Genomic DNA, 20272 nt, shown 5'->3' with positions numbered 1-20272 from the left:
TTCTGCCAGGGCCCCTGACCCCCAACCTGTCTCTTCTCTGCCTAGCCCAGATTCTTCTTGCAAACTCTATTCCCATGGGGGAGTCCTGTCTCCAGCCATCCCTGAATCTACTCTTCCCCCCCACCCTCAGCCTCACACACTACTGTGCCACGTCTCATCTCCTGGTGCCTTTTTCATCACAGGGGGAGGTGCTGAAGCTAGCGCTGCCTGTTCCTGGCTAGCTGCACTATGATGCCCTTCGGGGGAATTGCCTCCCGGCTGCAGAGAGACCGACTGCGAGCGGAAGGGGTGGGTGAGCACAGCAATGCCGTCAAGTACCTGAACCAGGACTACGACACCCTGAAGCAGGCGTGCCTGGAGAGTGGCACGCTCTTCGAGGACCCCCAGTTCCCACCTGTCCCCTCTGCCCTTGGCTTCAAGGAGCTGGGGCCAAACTCTGGCAAGACCCAGGGGGTGCGCTGGAAGCGCCCATCGGTAAGTGCTTGGCTCTCTCCTCTGTGAGGCCTACAATGTCCATCTGGATCCACTCGGCCAGGAGGCCCTGGACTGTGAGAGCTGCTCTGCCATGGTGACCCAGGCTGTGGCCCTGTCCCTTACACACTGGATCCCTTTGCCTGCCCTGAACCCTGGTCCCCAATCTTCCAAGCACTCCAAACCCCTCTGCCTGCCCCAGGCCCCATCTCCTTCAGACACCCTCCTTCCCCACAGGTGCCCGGAGCCAGGGGTACCAAGGGAGTTCTGTCTCTTGCACCCTCTGAACCGGTTGCCTTCTGTAGTGAGTTCTTTTTCCCTTGGTTAGATCTGGGCATTGAAATGTGAGGGTTGGTCTCTGTATCACCCCTGCCCTTTCTGGATGGAATTGGACCTGCACAGGGGTGTGAGCACGTTGCCTTCAGTGACTGGAGGCCCTCAGTGTAAGCCCTCATACCATTGCCACTAATGAGGTTTGGGGCCTGTGGCTCTGCAGCAGAAGGTCTCAAAATGTTTCCCCACTGACCCCTTTGGAGTGGTTACAGTCAAGGCCCTTACCCACTGCTGGTGGCAGTTGGCACCCCTCTCCCCTGAGGGTGCTGTCAGACACTGCCACGTGGTCACCCCTGCCCCCTGAACCAGAGATCAGAGTGCTGATCCTGCTGAGAGCTTGCACCAGTATTTGAGTCTTTCTGCTCCTCTGCAGGAAATCGTGGGGGACCCTCAGTTTATTGTTGGAGGCGCCACAAGGACAGATATCTGCCAGGGGGCTTTGGGTAAGTACAGTCCATCCAATCCCTGCACAGCAGCACCTGGTGTTCAGTACAGGGCTGGGAGGAGGTGTTTGTGTGAGGAGTGTTTGAATGGATTGAAATTGGGGGGCCCTCTCAAGTGCAAAGAGGGGATCCTGGTGGCAGGGGCTAGGGTTTTGTAAGGGTCAGTTTCCCAGCATTCTCTCCAGGAGTTGGGGGATTGACCCCAGTGCCCCCGCTGAATCAACTCTGCTATTACTTCTGTTCTTCCACCATAATCCCACCAAGCTCTGCAGCTCTGGTTCCATCCTGGGATCTCCTTCACATCTTGCCAGGATCTAAGCAGGACTTCCCTCCTGTTTAGCACTATGGAAAGGGCAGGGGCTCACAACCCTTCACCACTACTGTGTGTGACTGACTGTTGGTTACAGTAGTCCCTGGACATCCCAGTCAGGAATCCAGGCTCCATTGTGCCAGGCACTGTGCATACATGTCCGTAATAAGCCAGTTCCTGCTCGAGAGCTTTCAACCTTGGCACGTGATGAGAGACAACAGTCAACGAACGTGGGACAGGGCAAAGTAGCAGTGCTCTGACTGTGATCGGCGGTGGTGGCTGCTCACTTGCGTAGTGTTTTGTGGGCAGCGTGGTGGAGGTGAATTGGAAGGACTGTGCAGTGGCTCTGCTGATTTTCACAGGGAGTGCCTTCCAGGCATGAGGGGGGCAAGGGAGAAAGCACAAAGGTGGCCAGTGGTCAGCAAAGGCTCGCAGGGGTAGATGTCTGGATAATATATTACAGTTGTTAGGTAGGTGGGGCTGAGCTGTGATAAAAACCAGTAGCTTGTGTTTGATGTCTTGGAGAAGAAGGGGGCAGGGCAGTGGAGGGACCCAAAGAGGAAGGTGACACAGAGTGAGCTTCGCTGGCAAGGTAATCTTAGCAGCAGCATTTTGAATGGGCTCAAGGGGAGCAAGATGATATGGAATCATAGACATGTAGGACTGGAAGGGACCCTGAGAGTTCATCTAGTCCAGCCCCCTGTGCTGAGGCAGGACCAAGGAAACCTAGCCTGTCCCTGACAGGTGTTAATCTAACCTGTTTTTAAAAACCTCCAATGATTCCACAGACTCCCTAGGTAATCTATTCCAGTGCTGAGCTATCCTTACAATTCGAAAGCTTTACTGATAGCTAACCCAGATCTCCCTGGTTGCAGATTAAGCCAATTACTTCTTGTTCTACCCTGAGAAAACATGGAGAACAATTGGTCACTGTCTGCTTTACAACAGCCCTTCACATATTTGAAGACTGTTCTCAGAGCCCCACTCAATCTTCTTTTCTCAAGATTAAACCCCTCACACCCCCCCCCAATTTTTTTAACCTTTCCTCATATATCATATTTGCTAGACCACTCATCATGTTTGTTGCTGTCCTCTGGCCTCTCTCCAATTTATCGACCTCTTTCCTAAAGTGTGGCACCCAGAATTGGATGCAGTACTCCAGCTTGAAACTCACCGGTACCCAAGCAGAGCTGGGCAGTTACCTCCTGTGTCTTTCATATAACACTCCTGTAAATACACCCCAGCCCTACAACACCCCTGTGAACCTGGACACTTCCAAGCATTCGTCAAGGAGCAGAGATGATGATGATTTTGGTAGTGTAGCCAGATTTTTAAGATGCTGCGTAGGAAGAAGTGGCAGGATTTAGATATGGTTTGAACATGTGGATCTCGAGAGCAGGGTCTCCTAAAATACTGTGTGCTGATGTGTGTTAAACAGCTGCTATGTTCCACCCCAGAGATGGCTGCATTTCAATGTCTGGGGAAGTGATTACTGTGTCTAGTTTGTAGAACCCCTTGGGAGCTCTGGGAATGTCGGAACTGCCATGGGCACAGCAGCATGAACCTGCATGGGGAGCCACAGAGCCAGGCTGGGCACAGTCTTGGGAAGAGAGAGGCAGGATCCCTAACTCCCTTACAGCAGCCAAAACTGAGCCCCAAATGGCAGTTAGTTCATGAGAGTCTGTCCAGGAGAGAGCCATGGCCAGAGTAGAGGGGGGAGGCTGCAGGTCAGGATCAAGAGGCATAGGCAGAGCTGGGTGGATGGGCCAAGACTGGAATGGTCCAATGGGGAGGGCTGTGGGTCAGAAATGAGGGGCACTGGTGGAGCTGGGGGTGGGGCCCCAAGACTGGAAGAGCAGGGGGAGTTAGTGGCCAGGATTGGGGGGCACTGGCACAGCGGGGGTAAGGCTGAGCCACTCTCTGGTGTCCCCATGGCATCACTGTACCTCCAGGACAGGCGTGAGTGGAGCGGGTGTTCTGGGCCTGGCCACGCCCGGGCAGGAAGTTCCTAGGGAGCTGAGTCACAAGGGGAGGGCAGCCTGTGGCTTGAGGGTTGCTGTGGTGATGGTGTGTGAGTTGGTGCCGTGGCTATATTTAGAATTCCCAAGGAGATATCAAAACCAGGCCCTGCCCCCGACTCCAGTCCAGGGCACACCCTCTCCCCACCACCCCCGAGTCCAGTCCAGGGCGCCCCCCGAGTCTGGTCCTGGTTCTTCTCCTGCTGGGAGCTTCCCTGTTCTGTCTCTTGGGCGCTCCCTCTGCATCCCCACCCCTGCCAGCCTGTGCCCACTCTCTGTTGCTCCCCCACCGCTGCCAGCCTGTGCCATTTCCCTGCTGGATTTGCCAGTTACCAGAAAAATAATTTAATCTGCCAGGGTATTTTTTTTTATTTACATGGGTCTAAAGTTTTGCATTATTCTCCCAACACACTGGGATATCTACTGTTAAAAGTGTCTGTGTCCAGCTAAAGATGCTGCAGTGTTCCCACTTCTGCAGTTTAAGCAATAACCAATGAAAACGGTTAAAAATACAGCAGCTGTCTGCCCACCACCACGCAAGTGCACTGCACGCGTGTGTGAGAGAGGGTTTGAGTCACGCGAGAGTGGGCACTCATACTGCCGAGGTCCTGGCCACGGGTCTGGGGGGCTCTGCATTTTAATTTAATTTAAAGTGAAGCTTCTTAAACATTTTAAAAAACTTATTTACTTTACAGACAACAATTGTTTAGTTATATGTTATAGACTTATAGAAAGAGACCTTCTAAAAACGTTAAAATGTATTATTGGCACGCAAAATCTTAAATTAGAGTGAATAAATGAAGACTCGGCACACCACTTCTGAAAGGTTGCCGACCCCTGCTCTAGATACTATAAGGGGCTGTTGGAGGTGGTGGGGGGGTTGCAGAATTGCCTTGTGGTTGGGGGTTGGGCTTGCCTCGTGTGGGAGGGGATGCCAGTTTTTTGGCATTTCAGAGGTGGTAATCCTATCTGTCTCCCTTAGCGCCCAGGCGTCTCCGCCCTCAGCCGCTTGTCACTCACTGCATGGTTCCTGCCTGCAGCAGGGCAGCCTGGCTTGTTCCCTTCTGACTGACAGGAGCACCTGGGGGTGAGGCACAAGCTGGCTGGCCTCCCAGAAGTTCCTGCCCTCCCCCATTATTCCCGGATGCTCTGGGGAGGAGTGTGAACCCCTGGGCACAGTGCCCAAAGCCTGGGGTCTGGGTGGGTCTGTGTTTCCATCCCCCTCAGTCAGTGCCACCTCACCAGGCCCTGGTCCTTCCTGCAGAGCACGTGGGAGGATGGAGGGTGCTGGGGGGGCACATCCTTCTGCTTCCACAGGGCTAACCAGGGGTTTTGTGGGGGTGGAGCATCCTGGGTCCCCCCCTGCCCAGCATCCCTGGGAGGAAGTTGCTGGGACTCCCCCACCTCACCCCTGTTAACTCCTTCGGTGCCTGGGTTCTGTGGGCCCTGGGGATGCAACTGGCTCTTGTATCATAATGGACAGCAGGCTGGAGGATCCCATGTGGCGCTGTGCAGGGAGGGAGGGGGGGTGCGATAGAGTAGGGAGGGACACAATCTCTGGTCCCAGTGACTCAGCAGGGAAGCTGTAGAGAGGGAGAGGCTGGGGGCAGGTCTGGCGGCTGATCCCAGCTTCCTGCTCTCCAGGTGACTGCTGGCTGTTGGCTGCCATTGGCTCCCTCACCCTCAACGAGAATCTCCTGCACCGCGTGGTGCCCCATGGACAGAGCTTCCAGGAGGACTATGCTGGAATCTTCCACTTCCAGGTAAGGCCCAGGGCAGGGCAGCTCCCCACCCGACTGCAGGTGCTGCAGAGCCCCTCGAGATAGGTCCAGCCTGCTGAGGGCCCAGGCCTCGGAGTGGAATCCTGGCCTGAGACCGTCTACACTGAGTAACTCCTGGGCTCTGTCATGGCCCCTCTCTGCCTCAAGCTCTGCAGCTGTCCCTGTCCAGGGAAGCCTGGTCTTGCCCCACTCACCCCAGGCTCTCCTCCCTCCCCAGATCTGGCAGTTTGGCGAGTGGGTGGACGTGGTGATTGACGACCGGTTACCGACCAAGGATGGGGAGCTGGTGTTCGTGCACTCGGCAGAGTGCTCCGAGTTCTGGAGTGCCCTGCTGGAGAAGGCCTATGCCAAGTGAGTGCCAACCTGCTGGGCCTGGGGACAGTGGGGTCAGAGAGGGCGAGGGGCTGAGCGGGGAGCACATCTCTGGGGATCCCGTCCTAGGGGTGTCTCCTCCAATGGGCTCGTGCCTCTGATTTGGGGAGCAGCCGGTGAGTCCCAGTGCTGTCTGCCCTGGCATCCCGCTCATCCGCTGGCTCTGTCTGGTGTGCAGGCTGAACGGCTCCTATGAGGCCCTGTCAGGGGGCAGTACCACAGAGGGCTTTGAGGACTTCACTGGGGGCGTGTCGGAAATGTATGACCTCAAGCGGCCGCCCAGCAACCTATCTAGGATCATCCGCAAGGCGCTCGATAGAGGATCCCTGCTTGGCTGCTCCATTGACGTAAGGGGTGCCCCTCTGCCCTAAGGGGCTGTGGGGAGGTTGGGGCCCCTTCTCCACCTTCCACCTCAGGCTCTGAGGCCAGATTGCTCCCTGCATCCCCCTCCATGCCCAGTTGCCAAGGGGGAAGGTGTAAAATCCTCCTTAGCTGTGTCACATGCTCCTTGATAGAGAGGGTAACCCCCAGCTGGTGTCCCCCCAGCACCCCAGCAGGGCTGGCCGTAGCTTGAGGGGTGCCCCACCCAGATCTCCCCCACATAAGGACAGCGTGGCCCCCTGCTGAGCCCCAGCAGCGGGGGCTGGGGAGCAGAGCTGGTTCACAGTCCCTGTAGGCATCTCAGGCAGGGGATCTGGATGGGGCCAGTCTTGCTGGTGGGGAAGGCCTGTGGGTGCAGAGAGATCATTCATGCCCCTCTATCGGGTTTTGGAGCAGGCATGTGCCCCCTTGTGGTGAAAGTTTGAATCAGCACCCACTGATCTGCCATTTCCAAGGGGGCATGTCGGGGCCATAAAACCAAAATCTCCCAAACAACTGCGGGGGCAGGTAAATCCAACCCTCTGAGGAGAGGAGCAAGAGGGTGGAGGCTTCAGCATTAGCCCCCAGCCTGAAGGGTCCCAGGGGATGTACTGTGCAATAGAGGGATTCTTTCCTCCTTCCACAACCTCTGCTCTAGGTGTGTCTGTCTATATATAGATAGATAGATAGACATGGAGCTATACATCTATCTATCTATCTCATAGAGCTGGAAGGAACCCCGAAAGGTCATTGAGTCCAGCCCCCTGCCTTCACTAGCAGGACCAAGTACTGATTTTGCCCCAGATCCCTAAGTGGCCCCCTTAAGGATTGAACTCACAACACTGAGTTTAGCAGGCCAATGCTCAAACCACTGAGCGATCCGTCTTGTACAGGCATCTACAAAGTGGGCAGTTTCCATTCATCTCCCCCGCCCCCAAGGCGTCGCATTGCAGCTATCACTCCAGCAGAGCCCTCGTTGCAGCTGCTGCAGTGAGGGGGAGCAATCTCTGTCCAGGCCAGTGCCACATTTGGCAGCTTGGCAGGAGCCCGAAGGCCAATCCCAACATAGTGAGAGTGACTGCAACTTGCTCTTTTCATGTGGAGACTATAGCTCCCAGCATGCAGTGCGCTCTACCTTGAGGTGAATGGCAGGGCTGCTGGAACAAGGCATGCTGGGGCTTGTAGTCTCCATGGACAGCATCTCCAGACAAGTGAGGGCGCTCAGGGCTTTGTTTTGGGTGCCTTGAAATGCTTTTACATAGCACTGAGTTCAGGTGTTTACCAGGCAGGCACTCGGGGCACAAGCAGGGGCTGGGTGTCGTGGGGAGTTGAATAGATTGGCCCACATCACCAGCTCTGATCCATTGGTTGACAGTGCCCTGCCCCTCCCCGGGGCTGGAGCAGCTTGGGATGGGGGCTCTCTGTGGGCAGGCAGCACGTGTCAGTGTCTCCTTAGCTAGAGGAGGAGGTGCTGGCTCTGGGCCGAGGGAAATGCACCAATTCCTTGTCCTCTCCCCTCAGATCACAAGTGCCTTTGATATGGAAGCAGTGACCTTCAAGAAGCTGGTAAAGGGGCATGCCTACTCTGTCACAGGCTTCACTGAGGTGAGTGGCTGCCTGGGACCAAGAGAAATTACATGGTTCAGCCAGTGACATCAGTTTAACCTTTGACCTCTGAATTTTGCCAGGTGGATTACCGGGGTCGCCAGGAACAGCTCATCCGCATCAGGAACCCCTGGGGTCAGGTGGAGTGGACTGGAGCCTGGTGTGACGGGTGGGTGAGAAACGGGTGCCATGCCAGCATTGTGTGGTCCTGCTGGGAGGGAAGTCTTGTCGTGTGCGGTCCGGGTGCTGTTTGCATGGCACTGCTAAGAGAGAGCTCGCAGCGCATGATGCCCCTGCGGCAGATAAAGGTGCAGCTCCAGGGTGGGCTCTGAAGTGTCTGGCACTGGAGCGTGTCAGGGAGGGTGGCACAGTTCAGTATTAGTGTCCCCTATCTCACTGCCTCTCTCCTGCCATCCCAGCTCCTCTGAGTGGGACAACGTGGACCCCACCCAGAGGGAAGAGCTGCAGCTGAAAATGGAGGATGGTGAGTTCTGGTGAGTATCAGCAGAGACAGATGATGCCACTCTCAGCACCTGAGAGGCAGGGCAGCCTGCACCTGTTCCAGATGGGGGGCGGGGCCATAAGATTCTGATCCTCGGGGGATCACATGTTTTGTCCTAATTGGCTGAATTCCTACCAAATCAGGAGCCTAGGAAAGTGTCTCCGTCTCCCCAGTTAATAACTCTGCTCTTCTGCAGTCCTTCCACCCAGCCAGACACTACGGAGCTGGCCAGCCCTCCAGGCGTGCAAGCGGGACCTGTCGTAGCACGTCCGCACGCCACATCCTGTTGCCCCCGTCCCAGTTGCAGGCTGTTGCCGTGGTGGTCCTGCTGTGCCTCTCACCTTCCCCAGCGCGCCATTGAGAGCGCCTGCTTCTTGGCCCAGAGTTAGGGCAAGGAAGTCCGGTGGGGTTTGTTGCCTTAAAGATGGAAATAGAGCTGGGGGATTGGCAGAGGGCTTCACTGCGTGCAGCTCTGCTAAGGGAACCTATCCTCAGGGTGGGACGCAGCTAGGCTGATGATATGAAGGACCCCAGCTGGGCTGCGTGGGGCTTAGGCCAGCAGGAGGGACACTTATTCCAGGCTGCTGCCAGTGAACCCAGATGAGCCCCCTCTGCACTCAGCCTTGATGGGGTGGCGATTGCAAATAGGGCTGGGACAGGAATGTGAGAGAATAGCCTTTTCTGCCCCAAGCATTGTTGGCTCAGACAGCAGTGGGGGGTGGGCTGGATGGGACCCCCTGAGTGTGCCCCCTGTACCTTCCCTTGTCTGAGAGCTGAGCAGTGGGGCACAGGGAAGGGCTTAAAGCCAGGAAGGCGAGGGCCCCTTGGATGGGAGACCAGGAGCCTCCCCAGCACCCCCGCCTCCCCAGCACCGTTGAAGAAACCCCCTAGTGGAGAGATCCAAGCTTTGCGGAGTCTTAGTCTTTTCTCTGCCTCCCCTCCCCCATGTTCAGGATGGCTTTCAAGGACTTCATGAGGGAGTTCTCTAGGTTAGAGATCTGTAATCTGTCCCCTGATGCCCTGGACAAGGACAGCGTGAGCAAGTGGCACACGACTCTGTTCGAGGGTTCCTGGCGCAGAGGCAGCACAGCAGGGGGCTGCAGGAACCACGCAGGTACCACCCACCACCGGCCTGTTCCGTAAGGGTATGTCTACCCTGCAGTGTAAGCCTAGGGTTCAAATTCAGACTCAGGCCTAATCCCCTTTCCATCCACACACAAATCGCACTAACCCAGGGCTCGAACCCAGGGTCCCAGGACCCCAGAGGGGTGGGGGATCCAAGCCTGAGTCAATCCGGGAACCAGGGTTCAAGCCCTGTTGCTCTGCAGTGTAGACGCAGCCCCACTGGACTCATGCTCTGGGAGTCTGCCAAAAGTATTCCACGGGCCAACTTCCTTTGTCCTCTGGACAGCCAGGTTTGGTGGGCAGTCAGGTTTTCCCACACTGCACCATGAATAAAAGGCTAAAGCAGCCACGTTTTTGGGAGGGCACTAGGAAGTCTGGGATATGGATAGCTGGACTTGCACCTGCCTAATGCATTGTAGACGCTGGAGACCCAGATTGGGACCCAGGGTTCAACAGTTCCTAACCTGGGGTTACAAATGAGTGTAGACATACCCAAGCCCTAGGTTCAGAAACTCAAGTTCTACTAACCCTGGGCTTACATTGCAGTGTAGACATACCCAAAGACTCCAGTTTTCATGTGTGTGTGATCAGGGAGCACGGTGATGCTCTGTGAGCAGGTCTGCCATGGGGTGGGGGTTGTGGGGCCTGTCCCTGCTCTGGCAGAGGAGAACCCCTGGGTGAGGAACAAACTGTAGCCCAGCACATCTGAGCCCTGCAACAAGGAGGGAGTGGCTGGTGATCAGAGACACCGGGGGGATGCAGGAGCCTACCCCTTGCATAGCATTCACTATGGGGGAGGAGGCTGTGAGGCCTGCTCACCCGATCCATTATCCCGCCTCCTCTTTCCTGCAGCCACGTTCTGGATTAACCCCCAGTTCAAGATCAAGCTCCTGGAGGAGGACGACGACCCCGAGGACAACGAGGTGGCCTGCAGCTTCCTGGTGGCCTTGATGCAGAAGCACCGGCGGAAGGAGCGGAAGGTGGGGGGAGACATGCACACCATCGGCTTTGCCGTCTACGAGGTAACCCCCTAGGGGTGGAGAGTCCCCTATCCCAACCCACATGGGGGCAGCACTGCTGAGCTCCAGAGGGATCCCACAAGCCCTGTTAGTGGGGTGACTTTCCCCACTCGTCCTCTATACAGCACTGAGCTCAAGAGGCAGCGGGCAGGGGCTCCACTCCCCACACACAGGTCCTGATCTCTCCTTTCTCCTTTCCACAGGTCCCGGAGGAGGTATGTCCTGAGCTGCCAATCCCCACCGCTTGGAGTGTGTGAGAAGAGGAGTGCTAGGGCTGGCAGAAAGGGGTTAATTCAGAGCCTGAGGTCCATCAGCCCTGGGGATTTCCTGTCTCACTCAGCCTTTCATCAGTTCTGTCAGCCTGCTAGGGCAACCCCTGGCCAAGCCTTCCCTGGGCTGGCAGGAGAAAGCATGCCAAAGTGTGCTTGGCAAGGGAATGCCAGGAGGAGCTGGTTGATGCTCGGCCTGGCTAGTGTCACAGGGGCTCAGCACGCTCAGGTTGGGGGCAGGAGGATCCCCACCCCCTGGAGCAGGGGTGGCCAACCTGTGGCTCCAGAGACACATGCGGCTCTTCAGAAGTTAAGATAGGCACCGACTCTGGGGCTGGAGCTACAGGCGCCAACTTTCCAATGTGCCAGGGGGCTGCTCACTGCTCAACCCCTGGCTCTGCCACAAGCCCTGCCCCAACTCCACCCCTTCCCGCCCCTCCCCTGAGCCTGCTGTGCCCTTGCACCTCTCCCCTCCCCCCCCAGAGCCTCCTGCATGCCACAAAACAGCTGATCGGGAGGTATGAGGGGAGAGGGAGGCGCTGATTGCCAGGGCTGCTGGTGGGTGGGAGATGCTGGGAGCAGGTGGGGAAAGCTGTTGGGGGGTTGCTGACATATTACTGTGGCTCTTTGGCAACATACATTGATAAATTCTGGCTCCTTCTCAGGCTCTCGTTGGCCACCCCTGCCCTGGAGTAATCACTCACTGCAGTGTGTGCGTGCGCACATGGGGCGGGGGCTATCTCCTTGCCTCCAGAAGCTGCAGCATTGGTCTGTGTTGAGAGACCAGACATCAGATTAGCTGGGCCAGGCTAGTCTAACAACTACCTGGAGATGGTCTGTCTGGGGTGGGTAGGTTTGATGGGTGCCCTCCACCCCAGAGCCGTGAGTCTGCAGCTGTGTTGGTATTCAGTGCCCAGGGCCCTGGGCAGCTCCCTCCCTGCCCGTGGCTGGGCTGTTACCCATGGGTGTGTCTGGTCCCCAGGCCCAGGGCTGCCAGAATGTGCATCTGAAGAAGGAGTTCTTCCTGCGGAACCAGTCCCGGGCACGCTCAGAGACCTTCATCAACCTCCGGGAGGTGAGCAACAAGATCCGGCTGCCCCCAGGCGAGTACCTCATCGTGCCCTCCACCTTTGAGCCGCACAAGGAGGCCGACTTTGTCCTGCGCGTCTTCACTGAGAAGCAGTCGGACACAGAGTGAGTCCACATGTGAGATAAGCGGCCGGGTCTCAGCTCAGGCTCTGGGGACACGATAGCCTAGCTCAGGCCTGGCGTGGCTCAGGTGGTCCCTGGGCAGATCTGGCTGAGTGGGAAGCTTCTCCAGAACATACTGACATGGGGGTGGGGGAGGGCAGTCCCCTCCTCAGGTTTGGGCATTGGGATCGGAGCCCCACACAGCTGCAGGGGAGAGGCCTTGACCCTTCCCTGCCCATCACTCCATGTCTGTGTTGCCATGTGTCTCAGTGCTTTGTATCCCCTGGGTGTCTGGTTCCCCCCCAGATCCGAGGTAGGACAGGGTTCCCAGGTCATATTCCTTGGGCCCCTCTCCCCAGGGGTCTCAGAGCTAGGGTTTCTCTCCCCAAACCTCCTGGCCTGTCTGATCTAGCCACACTAGGGGGTAAGCCATGCTCACCGCCCCCACAGCCCGCCACGCCTATCAGGACCCCGCTCCCCTCCCAGCTGGCATGCTGCCCCCTCACTCACTGTGTCTCCCTCTTGTGTCCCCAGGGAGCTAGATGAGGAGATCACCGCGGATCTGCCGGATGAGGTAAGAGGCCACCAAACCCAAGCCAGTGGGGGTGCAGGGCAGCACAGTGGGGTATGGGGGGAAAGAGCTCCAGCTGGGGGCTGGCTGCGTTCATGTGCCCAATGCTGGTTTGAAATGGCCCCTCGGCCAGAGAACAGATTGGGCTGAGGGGCGGAGAAGAGGGCATAATTGAGGGAGGAGGGCAGGTGACAGTAGCGAACAGGTGGGGAGCTGAAGGGCAGCTGGAGGAGGGGTGCAGAGAGCTCCCCCTGCTGGCTCTTTTCAGTAGGAGCCTAGGTGTGATGGCAGCTCAGCTTTAGTGGGAGGGGAAAGTCCAGAGCTTGTTTAATAACCTGCCCCTGGTTTGTGTCACCCCAGGAAGAGCTCTCGGAGGACGACGTGGACAGCGCCTTCAGGAACATGTTCCAGCAGCTTGCAGGAGAGGTGGGTGCTGCTGCTCTGGGCTGTGTTAATGCCCCCCGCCCCAGGGCCCTTCGCGCCAGCAGCAGGCTGGGAGCATTCTGTGAATCAGAAATGGGGGAGGGGCCGTTGTTGTCTGTATCCCTGTCAGGATCAGGCCCTGTTGTGCTGGGTACTGAGCACGCATGGTTGAGACGCTCCCTGCCCTGAACAGCACCCAGGCTCCGCAGCAGGGGTGTGGACATCAGTCTCAGACGTGTAAGGGGGACAACCCTCACTGCGGCAAGGCTGGGATGCTCTGTACCCAGCTGGAGGCCACGTCACTCAATGGCTCTGCCCCTCCTCCCCTCTGGGTGTCGGGCACAACCCGGCTCCATAAGTACTGGGCCTGAGCGTTTATGCCCCACTTCATTAGAGGGCAAGACCCTGCCCCCTGCCACTGCAGCTTCCCATGGAGACCCCGCAGGCTGCGGGTGGGGAAGTCCTGCTTCACCAATGCTCCTAAGTCTTTTCCTGCTTCCGCTTCATACCTCCTGCTACCTCAGTGGAGCTGGGGTGGGGGGTCCTGGCTGCAAGACTGGCTCTGGCCTATAACCGGGTTTCCTTGGCTGGCAATGAGGTGCTGCAAACCAGCAGGTCTCCTTCACCAACAGCAGAGAGCAGACATGGGCCATCACGCAGCACTTGAGGGGAGGGAGAAAATCCCTGCTTGGGGGGTGATTTGACGGGGTCAGAAAGGGGTCCAGGCGCTGCCTGACCCACGCCTGGCACCAGGGAAACCCACCACCCTGGTGTCTTGTGAGCGAGTCTGGGGGAGTTGCCCAGTTGAGTGGAGTGGATGGGGCGTCGCTAATCCTCTGCCCTCTCGCCAGGACATGGAAATCAGTGTCTTCGAGCTCAGGACTATTCTGAACAGAGTCGTCACCAGACGTAAGTGCTGCCCCCTCGCTCGCTCACTCCCCTGCTCTGTGACTCATTCTCCCAATAACAGCATCTCCTTCCCCCACCCCCAGACAAAGACCTGAAGACGGACGGGTTCAGCATGGAGTCCTGCCGCAACATGATCAACCTGATGGACGTATCCTGCTCTGTGCTGGGGGGAAGGGGAGCTTCTCCCGTGGGGACCCACCCTTCTGGCAGAGACCCCCTTTCCCGAGGTGGGGGTGTGGGCTGGGTTTGGTTTGGGGCTGACACTCCCAACCCAGGTAGTTTCAATAGAGGCCCAGCCCAGCATGGCAACCCAGATGTCTACTCTGTACCCCTCACCCAGGCTCATTTCTTGGGGGGAGGTTAGATCCCGGCTGTAGCAGCACCCTGGGCCCCTGCTCCAATGCCTCTGACCTGGCCCATTGGCCACGGTGCAGGCTGGAGCAGCAGGCTTTCTGGAACAAGCTTTCACTTCCTCTCCATGCCCGCTGCCCAGGGAGCTGTGCCTGCTCCAGCCCAGAGCCTGCCCACACCCTTAGTTTCTCTTCTGCCTCCCACTTTGCGAGAGGAAGCACTCCGCCGCTCAGTTCCCTCTATTAGTACACTCTCACGCACCAGGCCTGGGACCCTTTGCTGCCCAGCAGTGACCTGCTCCATCTCTGGGCCGGGGGCAGACACACGGAGACCCCTGGCCCCAAGTGGGACTGAGTGAGGGTATACACCCAAACTCCTTCAGTGGAGCAGCATCCCCCCTTCCCCTCCCTCATTGTTCTGTCTGACTGCTGGGGATGGAGTGGGGAATCGACAGCCACTGGTCTGTGCTCCCGGCTCACACTGAGAGCCACTAGGGCAGTGCCAGGGAGTCACGATCACTGGGGAGCAAGAATTAAACACCACCACAGCCCCCTTCCACTGCACACCGAGATGGATGGGAGCACGTGCCAGCCCAGCTCTTACAGCCACTCTGATCCCAGAGCGCTTCACAAATTGTGTGTACACAGTGCCACAGAAATGCAGCCACCTCTGGGGTGGGGCCAACAGCTATTTAACTGCTGCACAGCACAGCAGCGTGAGGGGATCCTGTGCCCATTTCATGCAGCAGGGGAGGGAGAGGGGCCAAATGGAACTGAGCCGGTTAGAATTTGGCCTGGCTAAAACCCCTGTTTTTGCCACAAGTACCCTGGGATCTTGAATGAACACAAGTGGCCAGGGCCTCTCCCTTCCCAACCTCTTCCTGCCTCTCCCTGCACTCAGGGAGTGGTCACTTTCTCCTTGACTCTGCTCCCCAGAAAGATGGCAGCGCCCGCCTTGGCCTTGTGGAATTCCAGATCCTGTGGAACAAGATCCGGAGCTGGCTGGTAAGGGGGTGACTTGTGTCTCGCTCCAGTGCTCCACACTCCTCCGTGCTGGGGTGGGGGGAAGGAAGCGCCAGCCTGGTCTTCACTCCCCATGGTGTCATTGCAGACAATCTTCCGCAACCATGACCTGGATTCGTCAGGCACCATGAGCGCCTATGAGATGCGCATGGCTCTGGAATCAGCTGGTAAATCAGGAGGGGATGGGGGACTGGGCTGGGATAGGGAGATATGTTGAGCTTGGACCCTGCATGAAAGTCCCTGGCAGCTGGATCAAGCCTGATACCCTCCTGGTGCCATCAGCTCAGAGTCCACCAGCCATGGCATTAGGGTCACACCTGAGATCTGTCCTGATTTCCCTGCACCCAGTGCCCGAGGTCTGCTGACTGCTCTGCACTGTCCGTACTGTCTGTAATCCTGTGGTCACAGCAGTGCTAGTCTGAGGGCCTTGAGACCTAGATGAGTCTGGGATCCAGGCAGGGCAGGCCTGACCTGCAGCCACTCCGTTGTGGGGCTGGCTTCCTGTCAGAGGGGAATCCAGGGGACCAAGCGGGCTACGTGTCCTGGCTACGGATTGGAGGAGCGAGCTGTAAGCAGAGGGCTAGTATTCTCCAGCCCATCAGCCTCTTATTCCAGGATGGGCTGGACTCTGTTTCCACCTCCCAGCTGTCACTGAAACCCAATGAGTATGACCCCCTCTTTCTATAGCCCATCCCATGCTCCCCTGGGGACTAACGGCTTCCCCCATCTCTGCCCTCCAGGCTTCAAGCTGAATAACAAGCTGCACCAGGTGGTGGTGGCGCGCTATGCCGATGCAGATCTGGGCGTGGACTTCGATAACTTCGTCTGCTGCCTAGTCAAGCTGGAGGCCATGTTCAGTAAGTGCCATCTGTGGGGTGCAGAGGAAATCTCGCCTGCAACCGAAACTGGCAGGAGGTCAGGGAAGCCAAGTGGCATTGCCTGGGCTGGGAGTGGGTTAACACCTCTGTTCCTACTGGAGCCTGGAGGAAAACCTTGATTTTAAGCTTCATCTGTGCCGATGCAGCGTTTTAAGTGTAGACCTGCCCTTAGCCTGCTCTGAGAGTCCTTTTCCACCCACTAGGTTACAGTGCAGCATAAAGGGGAAACTGAGGCATAAACAGGACTCATAAAAATATTCCCACTTTGTCACAAGGTGCACCCTGGGTTTTCAGGGAGGTCTCCCATCCAATTCCTGATTCAGTCTTGCAGAGCTGGGCTGGTACCAAGTGTGGGCTGGCTCTCCATATTGAAGTGCAGCTGTGACATATTGCAATTGCCCATAATCAGTGGTTCCTACACCACATGACGTAGCTGCACAGCTGCTAACCCAGGGGCTGGGCATTCAGGGGAGGATTCATGGCTGAGAGGGAAAAAGAAAAGCTTGTGTCAACTGCCCCGTGAGCAGTTCTTGCACCTTCTGCCCCCCACAGGATTCTTCCGCAGCATGGACGCTGAAGGCACCGGCACAGCTGTGATGAACCTGACCGAGGTGAGAGCGAGCCCTGGGTGGCCAGAGGCGAGGACAAAGGGAGCTCTCCAGTGGAGCTGCAGAAGCTGGGTGGATCCTGGGGTGTAGGGGGATCTGAATTAGAGAAGGGGGAGCCCTCCAGACTCCTGGGGTAGGGGAGGGAAAGGAAATCCTAATCCAAAAAATGGTGGGGAGGGGGATGGCGGACCCCTCCCCTCCACATCCTCCCTCAGCCAGCTCTCTGCAACTGTGCTGGCTGCTGGGCAGCATTCCTAGCTCAGTGAAATCCCCAATAGGAACAGATCCTGCCTAGGGCCTGGTTTCCTCACCACCCCCATCCCCTGCATCTGGGGATGTGCCCAGCCCTGGTGCCCATCTGATCCCCTGAAACAGAACAGCCAAGGCTTTAACTCCGACTGACTTGTGGACCAAGCTAGTGGGCTGGGGGAGGACCATTACTGTAACCCCTGCCCCTCCAATCCTAGCCCCAGTGTTAGTTCCCTGTCCTCCTACTGGTGGCTCAGTCCAGGTGGAAGCCCAGACTTTGGACCCCCCTGTGTTGCAGCCTGGTGGGGCAGCGGTTTGTGGCTCCCTTTCCCCACCAGCCTGTTCACTCTTTCCTCTCCCCACAGTGGTTGCTGCTGACGATGTGTGGCTAGGAGCAGAGACGGACCTGTGCCAGCTGAAACACCCCGATGGGCTGGGACACCCCACAGTGCCTCCCCCTCGGATTTACAGACATGAAATGTCCATCATCACCCCCACTCCTTGCCTCTCTGTCCCTCTCCCTCCCCATCCCACACTGAGCCCATGGCCCTTCACCCCACCTCCCAGCAGGACACACTCCAGCGTCATGTTGCCCCTTTTCAACCCAAGTGGCTAGTCAGTTTGGGGCCCTGTGGGTGTTCCAGCTGGGAGGAGAAGTTAGCGATAGACCAATCTCTCTTTGATGCAGTTTTGTTTATTTGCAAAGAATGTACAAAGTCCTGTGTCTGTGAAGGCAGAGGGCAACAAATAGCAGGAACCAGTTTCTTTGGTTCACAGCACCAAGATTTGTCTTTTCACTTGCACCCCGACCCAAAAACCTCTGCCAGGTTTCTTCCGGGGTCAGCCACCATGCTTTTCCTTCTGCCCGTCTCTCTCATTCAGTCTGCCACACAGTTTGTGTTATTTCCCCATACGCACACACGCATCCCTGATGACCATACTCAGTCGTACCTTCTGCCCACCAGGTGCTAGTTTCTGGGCAGACTATTAGGTTTTATTTCAGGTGTGACCTCTTAGCTGTCTCTTATGATGGACTTAAACGAGGGACTTATTCACACATCAGTTAGAAGTTTTAACTCAACCCGTAACAAAGGTTTCACCCAGCTTGTAACAGTCCCAATGGCCAAGCCTCTCTAGCTCATTCCCGATTGTGGGCATGGCTTGTACCCCGCAATAGGAGGAGGTTGGGGAGGGCACATGAGAGTATGCTGCATGTCAAGTCAATGCACATGGTCTTCAGACCAGCAACTCTAGCTGCATGTAGCGGGGCGCCAGTAAGGGATGGAACTTGACTGCAGGGTGCAGAGGACCTGGCCCCCACCGGGAGGGGGTGGGATCTGTGTCACTTTCTGGGGGACTGCTCTGGCCCATGCTGGCCATTGGTGCCAGTTTGATTTTGTGAGTGAATCCCACCAGGACTCAGCACTGGGAATCACGACCCAGCATCTTTGCTAGGGGCTGGGCAGTGAGCTCTGGGGCTGAGCTGCAGCCAGGCTGGGGGTTGCCTCTGGTTAAAACCAAGCAGAGGCATTTGAGAGGAGGAGAAAGATCTAGTGGTTCAGAACCAGGCAGGGGGACTCCTGTGTCCTGTTCCTGGCTCTGGGAGTGGAGTTTGATTTAGGAGTTGGAGGAAGGAGCTGGGAGTCAGGACTCCTGGCTGCTGAGCTGTTCTGAGCATTTACACGTTCATCACCATAATGCCTGAGCACCTTCTAAACATGGCCATGACCAAAGTATAAAGTCCCCTCGTGGGGCAGGAGTCTTGGGTCCTAGCCCCACCTGTCACTGACTCGTGTGGCCTTGGGCAAGTCTCTTCGGCCGCTCTGAGCCTTAGTCCATGTCTACACTAGAGAGCTTACAGCAGCACCGCTGTAAGATCTCTCGTGTAGCCGCTCTGTGCCGACAGGAGAGAGGTCTCCTGTCAGCATCATAAAACCACCCCCACGAATGGTGGTAGCTGTGGCCGCAGGAGAATATTGCTCTCTTGCCTATATAGCACTGTGCCCACCAGCACTTCTGCTGGTGTAACTTATATCGTGCGGGGGGGGGGGGGGTCTTCACACTCCTGAGTGACATAAATTACACCGACAAAAGTGGTCGTGTAGACGAGCCCGCAGTCTCTTCACCCCAGGGTTGCTGAGTGCAAGAAGTTTGTGGTGAATGTTACTCTTCTGCCCCCTGCTGTTGTGGAAGGGGCAGCACACCCTCTATCTGCCCGAGAGAGAAGTTTAGGGTTTTCTCTCCCCTGTACCACCCCCTGGTGTCTTGACACGAACAGGGCTGTGATTCTTTCCCCCAGGGGTGAGTTCCTTTCTTGCCCCCTCACTTCATGGCCCCTGTGCTGCTGCTGCAGTGGGGTGGCCCTAGCTGGGGCTCTGTCCAAAGCCCCTGCCCTCAGGCAGGGGTGTGGGCAGCAGCACTAGCACTTGGCCCTCCACACCACCCCTTGCCTATGCATTTCTGGAGGATATGGCTGTGGAAATAACCACTTCTGCTCGGCTGGCAGAGCTGCCTCCCCAGCCCCTGCTCACCGTGTAGCCTGGATAATAAATAGAGATCTGTACAAACACAGCCTCTGCAGTGAGTGATTGGGGGCATAAACCTCTCGCAGGGGCATGGATTTAAAGCCAGCCCCTGTGCACAACCTGGGCTGCTGGGCCAAGTAGGGGAGTAGCCCCCGTCTGCACTAGAGCAGAGCAAAGGGTCTGTCCCTCCCCAACAGTGTCTGGGGATAGGGCCTGGGAATTAGCCCTTGAGCAGTAGGGTGGAGGCACTGCTCCCTCCCTGCCCAGTGTGCTACAGCATAGTGCATGCTGTCAGAAAGCGCCCCTCCCCCCATCTCTGCTGAATTGCGGTGGAGGCTGGGGCAGGGGACTGGGCAATTGGTGCAGTGTTCTGAATGAGGCGGCTAGTCTGTGCCAGGGCCCAGCTGCCACAGGGAAGAGACACGCAGCTGTGTCAAGGAGAGGCTGAATGGAGCCCAAGTTGCAAGGGGATCCTGCTTTCCAGGGTGCGTGGGAAGGTACAGCTACCTCCTCTTGGGCACACGCAGAGGGGCAGTGCTGTCTGGGGGAGTGCCAGGAGGGAGCTGGGGCCTAAGGAGCCATTAGCCTTCTCTCCCCCTGCCCCCAAATTGGAGGGGCAGCCGTGTTCCCCCTGGGAGGTTCTGTGGACCAACAGCCAGGGCTGGGCTGGAAGGAATTCCCAAGCTCTGGCCACAGCTACTGAGGGGAAACCCAGCATCTGCCCTAGAGGGCTCTGTTGGTGGGGACTAGGGCCACAGATGGCATTTCTGGGGGTGAAGTGACTCTACTGGGTTTCGGCTTTGTGCCCTGCTGTCCCGTGTGTGCTGCTGGGGGTGCTGTCCCAGCTCTGGGTGGGGGTGAGATGGGGTGAGGCTGCAGGCCTGCTGTTGCATTAGAAGGGTAATTAGCTAGGTCCCTGCCCTAAAGCACTGCTTGC

General features: G+C 57.3%; 1 protein-coding gene across 2 annotated transcripts in view; it reads left to right on the top strand.

Annotated features, from left to right (window-relative positions):
• CAPN11 (calpain 11) overlaps positions 1-19377 on the top strand; it is a 29618-nt gene extending 10241 nt beyond the window's left edge. For both annotated transcript variants that reach the window (XM_054021862.1, XM_054021863.1), the window contains exons 2-22: positions 183-474; positions 1178-1247; positions 5220-5338; positions 5574-5707; positions 5907-6075; positions 7610-7693; positions 7777-7862; positions 8113-8187; positions 9149-9309; positions 10173-10342; positions 10543-10554; positions 11591-11802; positions 12334-12373; positions 12731-12796; positions 13645-13702; positions 13786-13850; positions 14989-15057; positions 15164-15242; positions 15816-15932; positions 16506-16564; positions 17176-19377. In XM_054021862.1, the coding sequence (XP_053877837.1) occupies positions 229-474; positions 1178-1247; positions 5220-5338; positions 5574-5707; positions 5907-6075; positions 7610-7693; positions 7777-7862; positions 8113-8187; positions 9149-9309; positions 10173-10342; positions 10543-10554; positions 11591-11802; positions 12334-12373; positions 12731-12796; positions 13645-13702; positions 13786-13850; positions 14989-15057; positions 15164-15242; positions 15816-15932; positions 16506-16564; positions 17176-17202 (2118 nt within the window). In that variant the 5' untranslated portion in view covers positions 183-228 and the 3' untranslated portion in view covers positions 17203-19377. The remainder of the gene's footprint in view (positions 1-182; positions 475-1177; positions 1248-5219; positions 5339-5573; positions 5708-5906; positions 6076-7609; positions 7694-7776; positions 7863-8112; positions 8188-9148; positions 9310-10172; positions 10343-10542; positions 10555-11590; positions 11803-12333; positions 12374-12730; positions 12797-13644; positions 13703-13785; positions 13851-14988; positions 15058-15163; positions 15243-15815; positions 15933-16505; positions 16565-17175) is intronic.
• Positions 19378-20272: the final 895 nt, after the last annotated feature.

The sequence above is a fragment of the Malaclemys terrapin genome, chromosome 3 (assembly GCF_027887155.1).
Source record: "Malaclemys terrapin pileata isolate rMalTer1 chromosome 3, rMalTer1.hap1, whole genome shotgun sequence".
Classification (NCBI taxonomy): domain Eukaryota; kingdom Metazoa; phylum Chordata; order Testudines; family Emydidae; genus Malaclemys; species Malaclemys terrapin.
Note: the sequence above shows the minus strand (reverse complement) of the source record. Positions and strands in the feature narration are given on the sequence as shown.